The sequence below is a fragment of the Gymnogyps californianus genome, chromosome 18 (assembly GCF_018139145.2).
Source record: "Gymnogyps californianus isolate 813 chromosome 18, ASM1813914v2, whole genome shotgun sequence".
Lineage (NCBI taxonomy): Eukaryota > Metazoa > Chordata > Aves > Accipitriformes > Cathartidae > Gymnogyps > Gymnogyps californianus.
In genome coordinates this window covers 3,069,486-3,089,235 of record NC_059488.1, presented here as the reverse complement: position 1 = coordinate 3,089,235, position 19,750 = coordinate 3,069,486, and the positions used below count along the sequence as shown (strand labels likewise).

Genomic DNA, 19,750 nt, shown 5'->3' with positions numbered 1-19,750 from the left:
TCTAATGTCAGGGGTGTAAAGAAAAATTGGATTAAAATAGAAAGGTACTACCTCTTGTTTGGGAGTCCCACAAGCCCAAATCAGAGAAAACTGGAGAGAATTACACTCAATAAATACCTGCTTTTTCTGTTCTGATATTCTTCCCAAGGCATCTCTTGTTGCTCTCTACTGAACGCCAGATGTTGAGCTGGATGGACCATTGGTAAGGTCCTGTTTGGCCTCTCTGATGTCCTTCTACTACCGACTGGGAATAGCTGAGACAAATAACACTCCTAGTCATTTTGATCATGTTACACAAGTTAACTGGCTTGCACAGATATGAATCAAAAGAGGACACACATCTAACTGTGAAAATTTCCAGAAACACCCAAGTGTCTTTTGAGTTGGCCTGGCCAGAAAGCAAGGAGTCATCTCATAAAAAATGCAGGGTTAGGAATGACTGGTCCTTCCCCACTGGAATGAAGTAGGAATGTTTCCAGTTAAAGAAATCTCATTTGAGTTCTGTGAGAAGTCCCGTGGCTGGGTGATAGTCCCAGGCTAGGACAGAGGAGAGGCTTGTGGACAGGACAGAAACGAGCATTAATTCGCTAGCTGCAAATAAGCCAGGGCAGGGAGGTGAATACAGACACCTTCTGTGGGCACATCCTAACATCATGCTTTCAGCTACTTTGGTATGACCGCTTTCTTTCCATGCCTCTGCCTAGAACTTGCAGCCTGCGTCAAAGACGTCTTCCTGACACGTTTCTATGAAATACTTCAATGAAAATGTCACCCAACATCTCCAGACCTTCACAGGCAAGAGCAGCAGTCACCAAACTCAAAGCCTAGGTCACCTCTGAACACAGAGCTCTGGAGATCGCAGCTCTGGGACGCTACTGGGAATAAGAAGAGGTTACTCCGTGCAACAGGAAGGCAGAGCTCCGGGGCGATTTACTGTACTGAACTGTAGCTGCACAGAGTATAAAATGAAACAGAATTTGCATAGCTCTCTGTTTCACAGAAAGCCAGTGGTGGGGCGGGGGACGACTGATCTTGGTAACTATTCACCTTCTGACATCAGAAACCTCCGATGCAGCACACCAGACTGTCGTCGCGAAATCCCTGATCAAGAACATGAAGCTCCTTCCCCTCTTCACAGCTGCGTCCTGCTTCACGCCCCCAGGTCCCTCTTTCTTTGTACTACAAGTGATGAAGTTTTTTTTCCAGATCACATGAGCCAGGATGAAGGGGGAAAATCCTGCCAGGAACAGAGATGGGCTGCAACTTGAACCTGATCAAGGGGAGATACAGAGCAGTACCCTGAGAGCTATATAAGAATGTGCTCAGCACAAGAACAAACACCTTTTCAGGCGAAGGACTCCCATGAATCAGCCATGCATGTGAATGAAGACACTGTTTCAAGGAGGCTTGGAGCCACTAACAAAACATGTTTGTATTTCATCATTGCTACCCTTGTTGCATTACTCGTCTTTGCGTTAGCCACCATCATGGTCTTAGTCGTTCAGAGGACGGTAAGAAATTTACTTTATTCATTGGCTTCCTCTTTCTTTCTCTTTCTCTCTTTCTCTCTTTCTCTCTTTCTCTCTTTTTCTTTCTCCTACTGCTTTACAAAAATTATTCTGTGGCAAGAAAAACTGTTATAAATGCACACACGTGAATTAGGGGAGAGAAGGATGAAACAAAGAGGGAGAGAAAAGAACTTTCAAAAAAAGAAGACCTTTCTCCATGGGCAACATTAATTTCTAGCACGCAATTTCTACTCTGTGAATGGAAGTGGAAAGCTCATAATCCAAGATGCAAGCCACCCTCTGTCCTGCCTAGTTAGGAGGAGAGGTGGAGAGAAGATAGATCAGTGCCTTAGTGTCTGCTGCCTGGTTTTACTTGTGTCTCCTGCCGCTTCTTTGGAGAGCGACCACTGTCTGAGATGGTCTGGTCTGGTAGCGTCCACATGTATTCCTCTGAAATATTGATAAATTTCAGTAATGGACATACCACAAGACTTCTCTATGTGTGACACTGTGTGGTGCTGTCTGCTGGGACGCACCGTGATGTGGTGAAGCAGAGCTCTCTTGAACTACCCAGAGCAGTGGATAGGGGCAAAGTAGCTCACTGCTGCTCTCTTTTTTGTCCTGTTCTTGGGTGTGATTTTTAATGCAAAAGTAGAGCTATAGCAAAGATGACTGAGGATATAAGTGAGGCAAGGTCTCACAAAACCAACTGTTCCCTCTGCCTACAGACATTTTTTCCTTCTTAAAATAAAAAGGATTGCTCTTAAGTGGATCTGGGGTTGAATGGGGAATCAGTGAGACAATTACAGCCAGGGCAGAGGTACAGGTGGTGTGAATATAAAAACTGCATTTCTAACCTTACCAGGAACATTGCCATGAACTTTACCAGGGTAAAATGCCAGGTTAGAAGTTTTACAGGCTTTGAAATCTTATTGCAAAAAACTAAGTGCTGAAGTACCTCCACTACTATTCATAGAATGAAAGCACCAGTGCGGGGCTGCTGGAGGAAGTTGGCCATGGAAAACAAAATATGATCTTTCAGCTCAATAGCTTCTCTTACTAAATTTACCCTGTGCAGTTTGTGTGTCTGTGTATGCACATTACCCAGAAATTAAACCATGAAGGCTTGACTGATACTTCTTTAAGTTGCACCAGAGAAGAGTAATTTACCTGAAATCAGCATTCTTCGAAAACAGAAGTAGTTTGGGCACAGTTAGAATGAGACATGGGGGTTTTCAAGTGATAAATAGTGGGACGTTAAGGGAGATCTTTAAAATAACAGCCTGGATAATTACAGAATTGCCACAGCTTTCCAATATAATGAGGTTTTCATTTGTACTTACTATGAAAGTAAGCATTAAATTACCTCTCCATCAGGATAAATGGAGTTATACTAGTTGCCAGAGGAACAATATTACTGAAAGAGTCAAAGTTATCATTTAAAAGAGTAATGACATTATTGCAGCTGCTTTGGAAATGAGCTTGGCTGAAGGAGAAAGTAGGAAGCTGAAGTGTGTGAGAAACACAAATAAAATTGGGCAGCAATTTTACATGGTGAGAGGAATTTGGCAGTAAAAGCATAACTTGTATTCTTGCTCTCAGGGAGCCGAAAGTTCAGAAGCAGCATAGTCATTCTCCATCCGTGACTGGTCTTGAATTTCCAGACCAGGAAACAAGTGTTTATTCTGTGAGACAGGTTCCTCAAGAAACTCCAGGGCTTGCTCGAAAAACACTTTAGCTCATGGTCACGCTGTCAGCGTAAGGCTAGGCACAAACTCCTTTGGTAAATACAGTTGTGGTTGGGCTGAGCATCTTGTAGTACTGACTTCAGCAGCTCCAGGACAGGGTGTCTGGGGGTTCTTGTACTTGGAGGCCTGCGGATATTGAGTCCCGTTGCTGTAGGGATTAGAGCATCATCAATTGGCTTAATTATTTTCTTTGTAACGTCTGAAGAGAGGACCAACATTTTGTGTGATCAGCCTCTTGGGAAGATCTGTTTTTCTCTCCGGATGTTGTCAGCTGGATTATGTGAGTGGTCCTTGACCACAGGGGCAATGGTGGCAACTTAATGCTCTCCCTATGCTGAGCTGAGATGATAGAAACTTTTATTTTCCTCTGTTCAAAGGAGTGTTAGAGGGTTTTAGGGACAATGCAGGCCTTATGACCCATGCCTTGGGTACCACTGCATTAAGAGGAGCCTTCTGGTGGCAAGCAGATCACACAGTCCCCTAGCCCCATTGCAGGTACATGAAAGTTGGCTACTTGTCTTCCTTTTGATGAATTTACACTTGCCTAGTTTAAGATGAAGGAAGATGCATTGGAAAGGGAAAATCAAACTGTGTAGACACAAGGCATTTGCATCACCCAAAATCTAGGTGCTCTGAATAAGGGAAATTCAACATGAAAGACCAAAACAAAAAAGCGACTATGATTCCAAAGCTGTTTCTCTGTATCATCTAACAGCACTTCTAATACACATTATCTGCCCCCCCGCCTCGCATTTTCCAACGCCCTGAGAAATTTCCTTTACGCCTTATTTTCAAGAAGGGTGACACAGGCCATTAGTGTCAGACCTGGGAAGTGTCATTTTCTGGAACTAAGCTATGATTTTTGGAACTAACTACGTGCAGTGCTGAAGTCAGTTCATTTCTTCAGCTTTCATCTGCAGAAACTCTCGGCTTCAGGCCATTCACTTGTCTCGATCTTTCACAAGTGACTTTATTTTTCTCTGGAATAAGAATCGTCGCTGTATGGTGGTCTGCAGCCTTCATTTTTCTTCTTAACACTGTTATAAGAGTGCTAAAACCTCCACCCTTCTGCCTGCTGCATTTCACTGCTGCTGGTTATAAGTATATATACACATCTATGTAGATATTTATGTATATAGAGAGATATATGTAAAATCGGTGAAAGAGTATGAGACAGAAAGGACTAGACAAATGTAATTTTAAGACACAGAGACCCTAGCAAATCTTATGCTGTACTGCAAGGTATGCTGTATCAGACACCTAGGCCACCTACCTCTATGAACAAATTCTGTGTGAACGTCCAAAGTCCGTAATCTGGGACAGTCCGTCACTGCTCTGGATTTTGTAGACTTCATATTTTTAACCTCCAGACTGCGTGGGCAAATCTGTTCAGCACCGTTAAGGCACCAGTGTGGCAAATGCTAAAAGTCAGTGCAGTCATTGATATTTGCTGATCTAGTCTTCAAGGCTGCTCGAGTCAAAAATGTAAAACTCCTTTAGCAGTGGGACTGCCATACCCAGAAATTGCTCCTGCAGCACCTAGCACGTTCCTGCACTACCCGTTTGGTGATTTACGTCTGCTTAAAAATGATCTTGCCACGGGCTGCCCCGATCTGTGCCTATTGGCCCCCTCTGGCGGGCAACCCTGATAGAAATTAAAAGAAAAAAAAGAAAAAAACACTGAAAATTGCCCCTGAAAGCAGATTTCCCACTCGTTGAACACCACAGGAAAACCACTGAGGCGTTTTAGAAGAAAACTGCACTGTTCCAACTCTTCCCATCGGTGTTCTGTACAGTAACATTCACCTGCTGTCTAGAGGTGTCACTTTAATAGGTTTTGTCAGTACTGGAAAAACTGAATTTCACACAGGGCTCTGTTTCCTGTGATGCTCATTATCAGATCAGCTGCGGGGACGGCGCTCCGCTTTCTGGAGTTTTCATGTCTAGTTTCTACATTTGTCTCTTGGCGACTGAGGGCCACCAACCTAAGGTGCCACTGCCTTCCCTCCCCCTCAGCCAGAGACGGGTAAAGATGGTTTGAGGCTGAGCAGAAACACGGAGCCTTGAGGCTTTTTTTCAAATTGCAAAACTTCCTTCAAGGACAGCAGTCCAAAGAGCTCATCCCTGCAGAGCTGCTGCGCGGACATGCTCTTGGAAGAGCCCTGGACCTAATTCAGCTGATCCCACGCCAATTTCTGGGGGACTGTGGTTTGGAGGTGTGTTTTCTTGGACTGTCAGGAGGCAGATACACACTTCAGAGACCTCTGGTTCAATGAATAGTCAGTTCTGACACATTAGAATGACTGTCTAGCAGCACCAGTCTGCCTCAGCCTGGGAAAATTTCTTGTAAAATGATTAAGAGAAAGAAGAAAGAAATGACTTTCACTGGCACCTGATTGTCATTTTCTCTAATGAAGCAAACCCAAATTATTCTGCTTGCTGAGTAAAGACTGAGATCCTTCATCATCAGCACCCAGATCACTCCAGACAGGCTGAAATTCATTGTCATGAATTCTTCCTGAGCTGGCACTGTAGAATTTAATCTCTTTGGGCTCCTACTGTGGGCCTCTTTGCATTCCAAATTACAGCATTACATGCAATATTTTTGCTGTTAGAAAAGAAAGAAGTAATGCCAGTAATATTTCAAAGCAAGCTCTAAAGTTTTATTTGAATATCTACTCAATTGTCACTAAAATAAATTGCATTAGTATCTGCTGTTTTCACCCACTGGGAGACTTCCCAGGTGAGAATACAATACATTAGTACATTTTAATTTTGTTTCTGTTGGCCTGACTACAAAGCAAGCTGCGAGCCATCAGCCTTGTCCTGCACGCCATCTCTGAGGGAGGGCTGCAAGGTGAACATCCCACTGATGATAACGTCTCAATCATTTTACCAAACACTTCTCTACAGGCAGCAGTGGATCTGCTGCCTGATTTCATTTAGCATAATCTAGTTGGAGACAGAGCATCCCTTTTCTCTCATTCAAAAATGCCCTTAATTCTCCGTAGAGGGCAGAAATGCTCATATATTGCATTGGAAAGTAATGCTTCCCTGCACCCTGGGTGCATGTGAGAGGGACAGCCCAGTGCAAGGGTCCAAGACGGGAGCTGAGAGGCTCTGGCAGATGGTCTTTGGGAGTGTTTTCAGCCGAGACTGTTCTCAGTCCCACATTTGATGATAGGGGTGCATAGGATCCGTGAGAGTTGGCAAGGGAGGATGTCATGCAGGGGACTAAAAAGCTTGGAATTGCCTGTTTTTTCAAACTACAGCTCTAGGTTCCCATTCTTCTCCTAACCCAGCAGCCTTCCTGTACAGCTCAGGAAGATTACCTGGAGAAATACTGTCTCCACAGATAACTTCTCCCCTGTCTTACATAGGTGTGGGGAGAGAAAATGAACAAATCATGTACTACAGATACCCAAATTATGAAGCACCTATGCCATCTCTATCTGCAGGACACAGCATTTTGGTGTTAGATGGAAGCACAACGTTGCTTTGCCGGGAGCAGATGCAGCTCTACGCTTCAGCCATGGTTGAAAACATGGTCATGTTAGGCCAAAGTCTAATTAAAAGTATTCTTAAACATTTAAGGCTAGAACATTAAGTACCACAAACAGATACAACATGACTTCTCTCACTGTCCAACCATCTTCCTTCTCCCCACACCACACGTTATCCTATTTACACACAGAAATAAAGTGCTTATGTTTTAAGACCACTATGGATGAAGTTGTCTCCCACCACATCCATGGTGTGCCTCATTTCTCCCAGGAGATACTAGATGTTCTGCTAAAGCTGCTACCAGCTTCCCAACTTTCTTCTTGTTGGGCCTCCTGGTCGGTCACTGGAATAGGCTCCCCAGGGAAGTGGTCGCGGCACCAAGCCTGCCAGATTTCAAGGAGTGTCTGAATGATGCTTTTTTAATCATATAGTTTAGTTTTAGGTAGTCCTGTGAGGAGCAGAGAGTTGGACTTGATGATCCTTATGGGTCCCTTCCAACTCCAGATATTCTATGATTCCATGATTCTATGCTAAATTGGGCCTGGCCTGGTTAGCCTGCACAATTAGCCCAGGTAATTGGTATCCAGATAAGAGGAGCTGGTTTAGGCTAGCCTGAGCAAAAGCCATTCCCTGATAATGAAATCACTGTGGGACTGTCCGGTGTGTGTGAGCGAAGGGACGTGACACAGAGTTTCAAGCACTGAGGTACTCTCAGCATCTTTCCTCAGCTGTTGGGAGAATTTCTTTGCTCCTCGAGGGCATTGCTGGGCGTTTATGAGCTGTCAGTGACTTGACTTGTGTGGAAGTAATATGCAAGCAAGCACAGGCTTCGGGGTTGTATGTTTGGATGGCAGAGAGGTGTGATAAAACAGAAGCAAGACCACAGATGAAGCCTACCATATTTCACACTTGGAGCTTGTTTCCTGAGAAGTTCTCAGGCCATGCTGATTGAGGACAATTTCCCGTGCCATTTTGACCCTTGGTTTTACAACCCAGCAAGAAGGAGGAGGAGAGGTGAAGCAGGACAACACTGTCACTCTCAGACCTGTGTTGGGGCTCTACAGCTTTTATTTTCATCCAGCTACTGGCTTCCCAGGGACAGACACTGGCTCTCAAGGGTGTCCAGTCCCACTCTGCCCTACTCTCTCCAAGCTTTGCAAGCCACCGAGTGAGGTTTTCAGGGCTTGTGCTGCCAAAACAGCCCCAACAAAAACCACACGCATTTCTTACCGCATGGAGAGCAGCTCTGTCAGAAATGTAGATTTTCTACATTAGAAAAAAAAGGCTGTGATGAGGGATGACTGAGGACATTTGGATGAGTGCAGAGAGCTTGCCGGAGCTGTTTGCTCCACAGCAATCCCTCACTGACCTGTGAGGCTCTATAGGAGCCATATGCTCTGTAGGACCTGGTGCTGGCTCCCTGCACGTCAGGCTCCGTATTGCCTTCATGGCATGCAATAGAACCTTTTAAGATCCACTCTTAAAGCAGGGTTGTACTTGAACATGGATATGCCCCGCTCCCAGAATAACCATCCCTTCTCTTGCTTCTCTTTCAGGCAGCTGATTCTGCCACGGAAGGCATTGCAAAACCTATCAGGACAGGTAAGACACCTAAACAATACACGCGATTTGTCTCATCTGTAACACAAATATTGCCAAATCACAAATAAGCCAGTTGTGCACACCTTAACATTTCCTATAAAGTCTCTTCTTGGTGAAAAGCCAAGGTAGTTGGGGGGCGGGGGGGGGGGAGAAGAAGAAGAAGAAGAAAAAAGCTTTCAAATTACACAGTACCTCCGGAAACCAGTGCATGGCTGAGGAAATAACAAGTATGTCTGAATCTGCCCTGAGGTGTCTTTGCAAGAGAGCCTTTTTGCCAGAAGAGGTGAACATCAGTCTGACTATTAGGTCTTATTGTAAGGGCTGGCTTTTGCACATGTGGGCATAATGTCCCCATCTTCACAAGGCGTGGGTGCAAATGTGTTGGCAGGTATTTCAGAACCACTGAAACTCCTCCTGTACTCTTCTGGCCTGGAGCAGTGTCATAGTTTAACCCTAGCCAGCAACTAAGCACCATGCAGCCGCTCGCTCATTCCTCCCCTCTCCCAGTGGGATGAGGAGGAGAACAGGAAAAAAGTAAAACTTGTGGGTTGACATAAGAATAGTTTAATAACTAAAGTAAAATAAAATATAATACTAACAATAAAAATAATAATAAAATATAATAATACTAATTGTAATGAAAAGGAATATAACAAAAAAAAAAAAAGGAAAAAAGAAATAAAACCCAAGAAAAGACAAGTGATGCACAATGCAATTGCTCACCACCCGCTGACCGATGCCCAAGCAGCGATCCGCCCCTCCCGGCCAACTTCCCCCAGTTTATATATTGGGCATGACGTTCCATGGTGTGGAATATCCCTTTGGCTAGTTGGGGTCAGCTGCCCTGGCCGTGCTCCCTCCCAGCTCCTTGCACACCTGCTTGCTGGCAGAGCATGGGAAACTGAAAAAGCCTTGGCTTAAGATAAGCGCTACTTAGCAACAACTGAAACATCAGCGTGTTATCAACATTATTCTCACACTAAATCCAAAACACAGCACTGTACCAGCTACTAAGAAGAAAATTAACTCTATCCCACCCGAAACCAGGACAAGCAGTGGTGTTTCCTACTGGTCTGTGGGGAAAAGGGAGGAGGGAACGGGTAGGTCTAGAAGGGACAATTGGAGAACAGCAGCAAGAGGCACAGAGCAAGGAATTAAAACAGGCAGAGGATGAGCACAGGGAGCCCAAAATGGGAAAAAAATGTCTAACTAGACTAGTAGAGACAGTGTGCCAAGATTCTGCTTTTCCTTAGCGTAAATCTGGAGGAGCACTATTTATTTCATTGACATTGCCTCCCTGGTTACACGGCCCTTAGCACCAAGTATTTTGACTTCTTGGAAATACAAGTTCATACTCAGTCCTGGAGGATAGGAGATACCATTGCCTCCCACTCTACAGATGGGAAAAATGAAGCACAGTGTTCATCTAGAAGCAATGGCAGAATGGGAAATTGAAGTAATTGAAGTTCAAGGTCCAGAGTCCTAATCACGTAAACAGCTTTTCTGCAGCTGCGTTTTTGCACACAGGTGACATAATGCAGCATTTGGGCAACGCATGCTCTACCTTGGATAATTTTTTAATCCGGGACTCTTCCATATTGGGCTTGTTTCATAGCCCACAGGTCTCAAAGTAGTCCCTGCAAGTCACTGTGTCCTTTCTGAGAACTTCACATCTTGCCTGACCATCATTTTTTGTGTTTTAAAATTCCTGTAACCTGGAGGGATTTTCTTTTCCCCTTAGGATGTCCCTAGGACATCCTAAGCACATGTTGCTTTCTCTCTATAAACCTAAGTAGCTCCTTACGTCTTTTTAAGTCTTTCTAAGTCTTCTAGTGCTTTATTTTGTACCTGAAGTTCCTCAGAAACAAAGCAGGGTGTGAACATAGAAGGCAGATTTGAATAAGGGCGTTCAGACAGTCACATCACAGCCCCACTCCAGTGTGTCCCAAAAGGTGCCCAAAAAGGAGCTTTGCAAACCCAGTGGGCTGCAAAGCATCAGCCTCGCTGCCCGCTGTCCCCTGTGACGATGGAGAGTCCCCAGCGGCTGCGAGGCGGTGCGGCCCCAGAGCAGAACCTCCGTTCTTGTAGAGCAGTGTAGCCTCAGAGAAGTCACCAGAACTGTTTTCATGGCTGAGTGTTACTGCCAGTTAGGAAGAGGTAGTGAATGCTGTCTGCGTGGAGTCCGGTGATTGACAGAGGAGGAGCCACACAGACTGTATCTGTAGGTCAGTATTTTTCAAAGCAAAGCACGAGCGATACTGGCATTCCCAGGGCAGGAAGGAGAGGTCTCACTAATCCAAAAGTGCACTGCAATATATATATATTTATTTATTTCATATCTGGCAACCTGTGCCAATTGCTTTTTCTCCTCATCAATAACTTGCAAGTGCCAGGCAGGAGGAATGCGCTCTCTCCAGGAATGTACAAGATGCCGTTTCATTAGCCAGAAACCTTTCTGTCTTTGGGTCAATATCAATTGCAGGCACCCTCTTGCTCTGAATTCTGTTGCTAAATCTGAGATGATGCCATTAGTGAAAGACAAAGGAGGGAATGACAGAGAAACCCCACAAGGCAGGAAGAGTTGCTGAAAGCTGTTTGCAATGGGTGTAAATGCTCTATCAGCTACCCCTCATTGCTTATCAGTCTCTATTGTATGTCTCTGGCAGGGTAACAGAGCATTAAAGTGTGAGCGAATGACAACGGCCTTTTATTTTTCTCTTAAAATGCATAAAGCAGGGCTAATTGATTAATATATCCCAGCGGGTAATATACTGAGGCCCCCTCGGCAGAGAGCTCCCTCATATGCTGCCAGGCATCGCTTGCTGACTTCTAAGCAGGGAGTTGTGGCGACGGCGGCTGCAAGGTCCCATCCAGCAGCTGCAGAGCAGCAAGAAACAGAAGCATAAGAAACATTGCAGGACGGGGACTGTGGTGAAGCTGAAGTTGCTGTGGATTTAGATTTGGATCTGTGTCTGCCTCTCAGGCAGCCCAGATGTTGACAGTGTAATTTGGATGTATTTTGTACCCACCTTGTTCAAACCAGGGCTTTGAAGCCCTGCATTGTAAAAATGGGCAAGCAAGCAAAAAATGAGCATTGCCAAGTTGCCAGCTGGGTGCTCAGCCTTGCTCCAGCCCTGTGTCGGTACTTGCTTGTGCAAAACATCTCGGAGATGCTAGTGGGGGATGCAGGACTGTGCGAGTGGGAACAGCTGGGGTACACTCAGGCAGAGACTGTATTGTAATGCAAATGGACAGTGGTCCAGACACAGCTACATCTCTGAATTAATCTCGTAATATTAAAGCAGGAAAACCACAATGATTTCATTTAGATTTCCAATGAGATTATGTTCTATTATTAGCTAAACACCAGTGGACACTAAAGCAGATTTATAGAAGGTTTACATTCCTGACTCAGCTGTCAGTCCTCAATGGATGGGTTTGCAGGAATCCGCAAGCAGTAGCTGAGAGCAATGCAATGTCAGCTAATTAAATGTTTGTGTGAAAAACGATATCAATCTCCTCAAATCCTCTGTGCCATTGTCGGTGGAGTACCGGAGCAACAGGGGGAAAGAATTAAATTCATCATGACCTAAACGTTTGTGAAATGTTCTTTCTGTGGAAATATTTCTCTGTGGAAACTCATCCACATTTCATAAGTATTAAATCATATATTAATATGGGCCAGAGAGGTATTATTGTTAGGTTCATTTTTTAGAGGGAAAACTAAATCACAGAGAAATTTATGACCTGCCAGCCTCTGGAGAGGTTCAGCCCTCATCATCTCCTTGCTGTCCTCTCTGAGCCTCATTTCCCCATAAACGTTGTAATTCTGGACTGATGGCTTTTCTTGTTATTTTGAACTGCAAAGACATGATACCAAAATCTCTTCTCACTTATAAAAGGAACAGCCTGCAGATACATACGTGTGCACACGCTATTTATAGGTATTTTTGTCTGGCAGTAAAATCCATTAGCAGTTGATGGACAGACCAGGAAAGGAAATCTAGCACCCTGTTCACATTTTCAATGGGAAATACGTTCCCAAATAAAAATCTGGCTCCAAGAAATTAATATAATACAGGTGACATTCACACCCTTGCTACCCTCGAGTAAATCAGGCTGAAGCCAGTGAAGCAAACAAGCCTTTCCAGATTTGCAGCAATATCTCTGGTTGCGGTTTGGACTTCTGCAACTACATCTGGTCTCTTCCAGCCTGGAATTGTCCCAGTGCAACACTAATGAAATTGCTGGGTTGTTAGTCACAAATCCCATGATGGTGGGTTCTTCAGAAATGGATATTTCACATTTAGACCGTATAGATTTTTGCCTTCTCAGCTTCAGTACATGTATGTGTTTGTGTGCATATATGTGAAACTGTATACGGTTCTGTCTGCTCTTGGGAGGTCAGGGCAGATGAGCTGTGTTTCTCAGTTTGAAAAATTTTGGCAAGCCTGGGCTTGCAAATGCTAGAAAGAGTGCACAGGCATCCTCCTAGGCAAGCATCCGGAGGAAACTGCAGCTAGACAGATTCCAGTTAGTCATAACGGGGCCTGGTTGCTTATTTAATTGATAATGAGATGATTGGTATTGCTACAAAATGCTGAATGTTAGATCTTCCATCTCTCCAATGCTTAAAATGTAAGTTATAGATGAATATATTTGTATATACATATGAATAGCTCATGAAATTACATGATCTATGCTATACTGACGAGCAGGCTAGAGACTTGAACAGTTTTGGCCTTAAGCCCTGCAAGTTTTCCAGTAGTCAGGTGTGCAGTGACGAGTTCATAAGAGGTTCTTCCTAAATTTGGAGGAAAGAAAGGGATACTTCTAAAGTTTACGTTTTTGGAAGGAGGCAAAATTGGCAGCTGAGTTCAGTCCCCTTTCAATGCACAGGACCAGAGTGACAGTCCTTGGGCTCTTGAGGACCAAAGGCACTCAGTGCATGTGCGACAGGCACAGCCACGGGCAGAGCCCAGCTCTGCCGCAGCGCCCGGGAGAGGCCGTCACCCAGCTGGCACTTGGCACAGCGTCTCTCAGCTGGGAGAGTCCATCAGCGCCAGCCGGCAGCTCTTTGCAGGACGCTTAACTGGAAGGAGAGAGTTAAAGATAGCTATGGGGACTTCAGATAGCGGCTGCTGAGAAATAAACTTAGGCAAGTTCTGTTAACCCTAGCATGCTGACAGAGATGTAATTTTATAAGCACTTAAATTGGTGAGGGGTACGGAGGAATTGAAAGCTGTTTGTTGCCTGCCCATACTTCTTTACTTCGTAAAATAAGTTCAGGTATTTGACCTGCTCTTGTGCCTGTCCATACTCAGCCTCCAGCTAGTTGTAATGCCATACACATGGCAGAGGAATCTCACTGTAAGAGGTGACTGATACTAGGACAAGCTCCAGAAACCCCATCTGAGGGGCATTCCATGTCTGGGTAGCAACACTTCGCACTCTGGCATGCCACTTTCAGCTCTTGGTTTCACTGCCCTTTGTCCGTGCTCCTGTTATACCCATCTCAGAGGTGGGGAAACTGAGGCAGCCAGCAGTGAGGAGAGTTCCCTAGGCAGAGTCAAATCTCCCTGGACCTGGCTGGCAGCAGCCCATATGTCCACGTGTCCCACAGCCCTTGGGTTCCTCCTGGCTGGACAGGGTCCTATTGTATTTTGATGAGACTCTTTCCATTTTGCACCTCAGGTGGAAATCACGGGAGTGTCGGTGAGGCTGCGGCTCCTCTGAGTCCCATTTCCCAGTCCTGCAGTGCATCCCCTTTGGCTCCATGGGAAAAAGCTGCATTAAGCTCACGAAAGTAGTCTGGCCCTTTTCCTCAGGGCTGGGTGCTCATCCTAGGGTAAAAGGGGTCAGGAAGACAAAAGTGAATTATTTCCTGATGGCTTCTTTAGGACAAAATAGCCTAAATGGCTTCCTACTAAGTCTCCTTCCTTATCAGCAGGCTTCCTTAAAGCAGCCTGATCTACAGCGTCTGTACATCACAGTAGACGATGAAACCAGTGTGGTCTCCTTCGTACTTAGTCCCAAGTGTGGCTTTGCTTTTCCTGCTTCTCACAGTATTTTTAAGCTCATATAATCCTATTGACGTCAGTGGGATTACTTCTGATTTACACTGTTACTAGTGCAAAGCCAGTTAGGTGATGTGATTGAACATATCCATCGATCAGTCCTGAAACTCTAGTAATTTCAGTCTCTCCTGGCTTGCACTGAAATGTCTCAGATAAAAGAATTAACTTGAGAAATAAAACTAGAAAACAGTTATAAACTGCCTCAGCAGAGCAAGAACCGGAAACGTCTCTATAAAACAATTTTTTTTCCATAACTTGCCTTCTCAGAAACACAGCTGATATCACCAAATAAATGGTTTAAACACACACACACACAAAACTTGCTGACATCAATAAATGTAAGTACAGCTTTGCAAAGTGCAGCTAGATCAGGGAGGGGTAGCTCTTCAGAGATGCCACAAATACCCTGAGACAGCTCATGACTGATCGGGCTCCGGGCAGCGCCAGGCTGTTTGTGTGCAGGCACAGCACTTTGCTTGCCTAGCAGATGTTGCAGGGCTGCAGCTTCCAAAGTCTGCTTGAGCAGCAGGGGATTTTCTGCTTTATAGGGTAAACCCCCTAAATGCCACCGAGTTTCTGTAAGAATACTCTCCCTTCTTGCAGGACACTTGTAACACGAGTGGGCTCAGGGTGCTGACTATGCATTACCAGAGACTGTTGCTACCACCGTAACAGCTTTCGTTTGAAATAAGGGCCAGAAGGGTTTTCTCCTATCCTATGCCATATCTCCACATCTCTATACCATCTGTGCACTCACCAGAACACTATATTGACATGACTAACATCAGGAAAGTAGGCTTTGGTTTTTCTTTGGGGATTTCCAGCGTGGCCAAGGGACTTTGGTACATGACTTGCTCATTCTTGGAGCACTGTGAGTACCTGCTTCCCTCAAAAGTGTTTCAACTACTGAAATCAGAGAAAGATTGCAATTCTTTCAAGATATCCACAGCCTCCTTCTCCAACAGTGAGTGCAAAGGGTGCAATGTTACAAATCACCAACCACTTGTGTGTGGGACCAGCTTCTCCCTGATTTATCCATCCTCCTGACCAAGTACCTCTTAAAAATCAGGCCACGCAGATACTGCCAGCGTCTGGAGATTTGAATCTCTTTTTTGTACCTTTATTTTCAGGAATCCTATGAAACTTAAGATCCTTGTCTCACTCTGCATTTAGTAGAGTCCTTCTTGTTCATGTAAGGAACAAGAAATATGTCATCTGATGTCATGGAGTAGCATCAAGATTTAGTAGAACTTAGTTTTGTGTATTAACCTGTCCTTCAGAGACCCTTGTAGGGTGGGTGACTCCTATATCAATTTTATAAACCGAGTCACAGGAAAACTTAGGTGATTTGTGTACCCTGGGAGAGCGGAGTATAATTTGGTAAGGCTTTACTGAAACTCCTTCATACTTTATTCCTGGTATTCAGCTGTAGAATAAAACACAGGAAATTCCCAATCTCCCATCTGAGCTCCTACACACATCCCTTCCACAGCTGCAGCAGGGCCAGGAGATGTAAAGGAGAGCCAATGCAATGAGAAACAATCATTCACCTGTCCGGTTGCAGCCACTGGGATATAGACTATTTTCCTGAATCTATATCTTGTTTGTGTATTCATATGCCTGTGGGCTGCACAGGGCAGCACAAACTCTGCTCTATGCAATCACAAAATGAAGGAGGAACAATCAGTGCCATTCACTGAATGCCCAGTAAGGCGAGAGGAGCAAAAGCTTACACAGAGCAGGTGGGAAGGTGAAATGTGGCTGGAAAGGAGGTGAAATGCAAGGGGAAGCGGTGGGGTGCAGGGTCCAGGATGCAGGAGCTGGGATACTGGGATGTGGTGCCAGGATGCAGGAGGTGGGACACCGGGATGCAGTGCTGGGATGCAGGAGATGGAATATTGGGATGTGGTGCCGGGATGCAGGAGCTGGGATACCGGGATGCAGTGCTGGGATGCAGGAGCTGGGACACCGGGAGGCGGTGCCGGGATGCAGGAGCTGGGATACTGGGATGCAGTGCTGGGATGCAGGAGCTGGGACACCGGGAGGCGGTGCCGGGATGCAGGAGCTAGGATACTGGGATGCAGCCCCGCGATGCAGGAGTTGGGACACCGGGAGGCGGTGCCGGGATGCAGGAGCTGGGACACCGGGATGCAGTGCTGGGATGCAGGAGCTGGAATATTGGGATGCGGCGCCGGGATGCAGGAGCTGGGATGCCGTCCCGGGATGCGGAGCCGCCCGGCGCCGCCCGCAGTCCCGGGCGCGGCCGTGGGAGGGAGCCGTCCCGCGCGGCCGTGGGAGGGAGCCGTCCCCGCGCCGCCGTGGGAGGGAGCCGTCCCCGCGCGGCCGCGGGAGGGAGCCGTCCCCGCGCCGCCGTGGGAGGGAGCCGTCCCCGCGCGGCCGCCGCCGCCGCCGGGCGCTCTGCGGCGGGGCAGCCCCGGCGCCTCCCCGGCCCGGCCCTTTGGATTTCGGGGGCATTCCCGTGACACACGGCTGCCTTTTGCACCGAACCGAGGTGCCGGCGCTGCGCCTGCCCCGTCCCTGCCCCGTCCCTGCCGTGAGGGCTCGGCAGGAAGGCGCGCCCGCAGGAGCCAGGCTGCCCCGGCTCCTCTGCCCGGCGGCTGGCGGCCTGAGCAGCCGGCGACCTCACCTCAAGTCCTGGCGACTTGACCTCCCCATTTTAACCGTGAGAGAACAGAGCGGCATTTCGAAAGCACCCAAAGAGCCATTTGCAGAAGCGTGTTCCAGTTAAATGTTTAAAAGCTTCTTTCTGGAATTGCACCAGAGAAATAATTTGTTTAAATTAAGCTTACCTGCACATAATTTCTATTTGTAAGAAGGAGAACAAGAAATACAATTTTTTGGACTGATCGCTGCAGTCTACCAGACTGTTATAAATTTACCGGTCGAGTTACACTGCTATGAATTCCCTGCGCAGATCAGCTATTACCAGCCAAGGAGTAAGAACCAGCTCTCCTACGTGCTGTTCTAGCTGCTGCTGGTTGTTGCTTTGGAGCTGCTGCTGTGGAGTTTGTCCATAGCGCAGTTATAGCAAATAAGTGAGGTGCCAAATGCTGACAGCATTTTACAGTACAAAAAAATCAGGAGTGGTCACTTAATCTGTTGTTTCCTTCAGGGAACACCTCTGAAGACCATTTAAGAATCCTACAGAATATCCCGACCAAGAGAGCCGCTGCGTACATGAGAGGTCAGTGGGGAGCCCAGTGGAGGGCAAGAGATTGCAGAGCTGGCTGAAGAGCAGGCTGTTCATGTTATTCAAACTGGTTTTACTGGCAAATAGCTTTTTGACCAAATGGGCATTTTATAGGAAAAAAAATCCTTGGCTTTCCTGAAATGTGGGTGTGTTTGGTAAACCCCCTATCTGAGCACATAAACTTTTTTTTTTAACTTGATAAGAAAAAAAAATGAAGAGATACCTTCTGCACACAAACACGTGAATATACATCTCCACTATTTCCCTTCAAATATTGCAGAAGGCCATTTTCACTGCATCTCCCTGTCTTGGGTTTCCCAAGGGCTGTGTAAGTCCTTGGAACTTTTTAACACCCCACTTCCATGCGTGAACTCCCAGCCGTCTGGCCAGGGCCTTTTCTTGGAGCTTCCTGCAGGAAAACCACAGAACAGGTATCTCCATTTGCCAGGGAATACACTGCTGCAAGTCACATAAGACTGAATTCAGGTCACTAGAGCTCAGCGGCTCATTTTAAAATTTGTTTGCTTTCCTTTCTAGTGTCCAACCCAGTAAACAGTTCAAAACTGAGCTTGGTCGAGAAGGGTATTTGTGAAGACATCCAGTGCAAGAGCGAAGAGCTGGTGATAATGCAACCAGGCCTCTACTTGATCTATTGCCACTTGAACTTTCATTTTCCCAACTGTTCAAACAGCCCCACCGACCTCAAGATAGAGCTCCTTGTGAATGACAAAGTCAACAGGCAAACATTATCTACATGGTGCGCATCAGAAACGTGCCAAGAAAAGACTTTTAAGACCTTGTTCCAGCTCCATTTGACATACCTGAATGTGAAGGACCGAATATCAGTAACACTTAATCATCCTAAATTCTTGAATGAAATTTCTCTTCCCAATGAAAACGTTCTTGGGGTCTTGTGGTACAGCGATGAAATGTGAGCAGCTCTCTGACTTCCCACTGCTGCCCAGACTTATCTTTCTCTGAACGACAGTAGCCTGCTCTTACTAGGCAACACCTTGTTTTAAATTTCCTATCTTACCTCATTGCTAGTGTAAACAAGGAACTTTGTGAGTGTCCCAGAATGAGATATAAAACACTGCGAGACCCACACCTGACAGATTCCTCTGGTTTGGCTCAGGGTAGGATTGTTGTTGGACTATCCAGTTTATAACCCACAGATCTGCCAATGGTTCCTCAAAGCAATACTCTGTAAACACAGATTAAAATGTAACCAGATTATGGGAAGAATACCCAATATTGAGACTTTCTGGCTAATGGACCACTGGCAAGGTGCCTGTGCTCAGGAGATGGGGAAATCTTTTTAACTGAATTTTATGGAGTAGTATTTTGACGTGGTCCTTCCAAAAAACTAACAGTCAAAGCTTGTAATTAAGGCTTTCTCTACAACTGGAGCATGCAACCACAGCTCTGGAGTAGGTTTATAGATAGATCGTAAAAAAGCAAAGATGATGAAATTATTGACTCTCGGGGTGGTAGCTAAAACTCTGGGACAGGACATAGGAGATATGGGTCTTACAGGATATTTCTGTGCTGCATTCTGCTATAGACTTTATGCAATTTACTTCCAAGTGTCTTCCTTTCCACTATTTATCCATCTTTTCTATTTAAATATTAAGCTCTTTGGGGCAGAGACTTTGTATATGCACAGTGCTCAGCCTCTGTTCTCACTTGGAGTTTCTAGACCTTTTCATAACAAATATTAAAATAGCAATCTAGTTGCAAATCTAGCCACATAACGAAGTTCATTATGATACATTTTCCTCGAATTCTGTCCTGCCTGTTTGACAGTACCCTGCGTGACACCAGACCACACTGGTGTGTAAAAACACCTCTAATGCCTGCACTTTCTGAAAATCCAAGATTTAGACCTGAGGTCCAGACTTTCTCAAAGACAATTTCAGACCTGGCCCTCAGCTGAGAGCTGTGGTGTTTCGGCAGTCCTGAGGATAGATGTTATCTGAGCTTCTTTGGCTTACTGTAAAGCTTAGGTAATGAAGGCTAAAAGAGTAATCTCAGGCCCTCTTTTTCTATGAATTCCAGTAACGCAGGCATTTATTTGAATTTAGTTCTTACAGTGTGGGG

General features: G+C 45.7%; 1 protein-coding gene across 1 annotated transcript; it reads left to right on the top strand.

Moving 5' to 3' along the window:
- Positions 1–1,316: 1,316 nt before the first annotated feature.
- On the top strand, positions 1,317–18,585 carry TNFSF8 (TNF superfamily member 8). Its single transcript, XM_050908126.1, has 4 exons — positions 1,317–1,511; positions 8,317–8,362; positions 17,573–17,644; positions 18,188–18,585. Exons 1-4 carry the CDS (start codon positions 1,317–1,319, stop codon positions 18,583–18,585), a joined length of 711 nt encoding a protein of 236 aa, XP_050764083.1.
- The last annotated feature ends 1,165 nt before the right edge of the window (positions 18,586–19,750 follow it).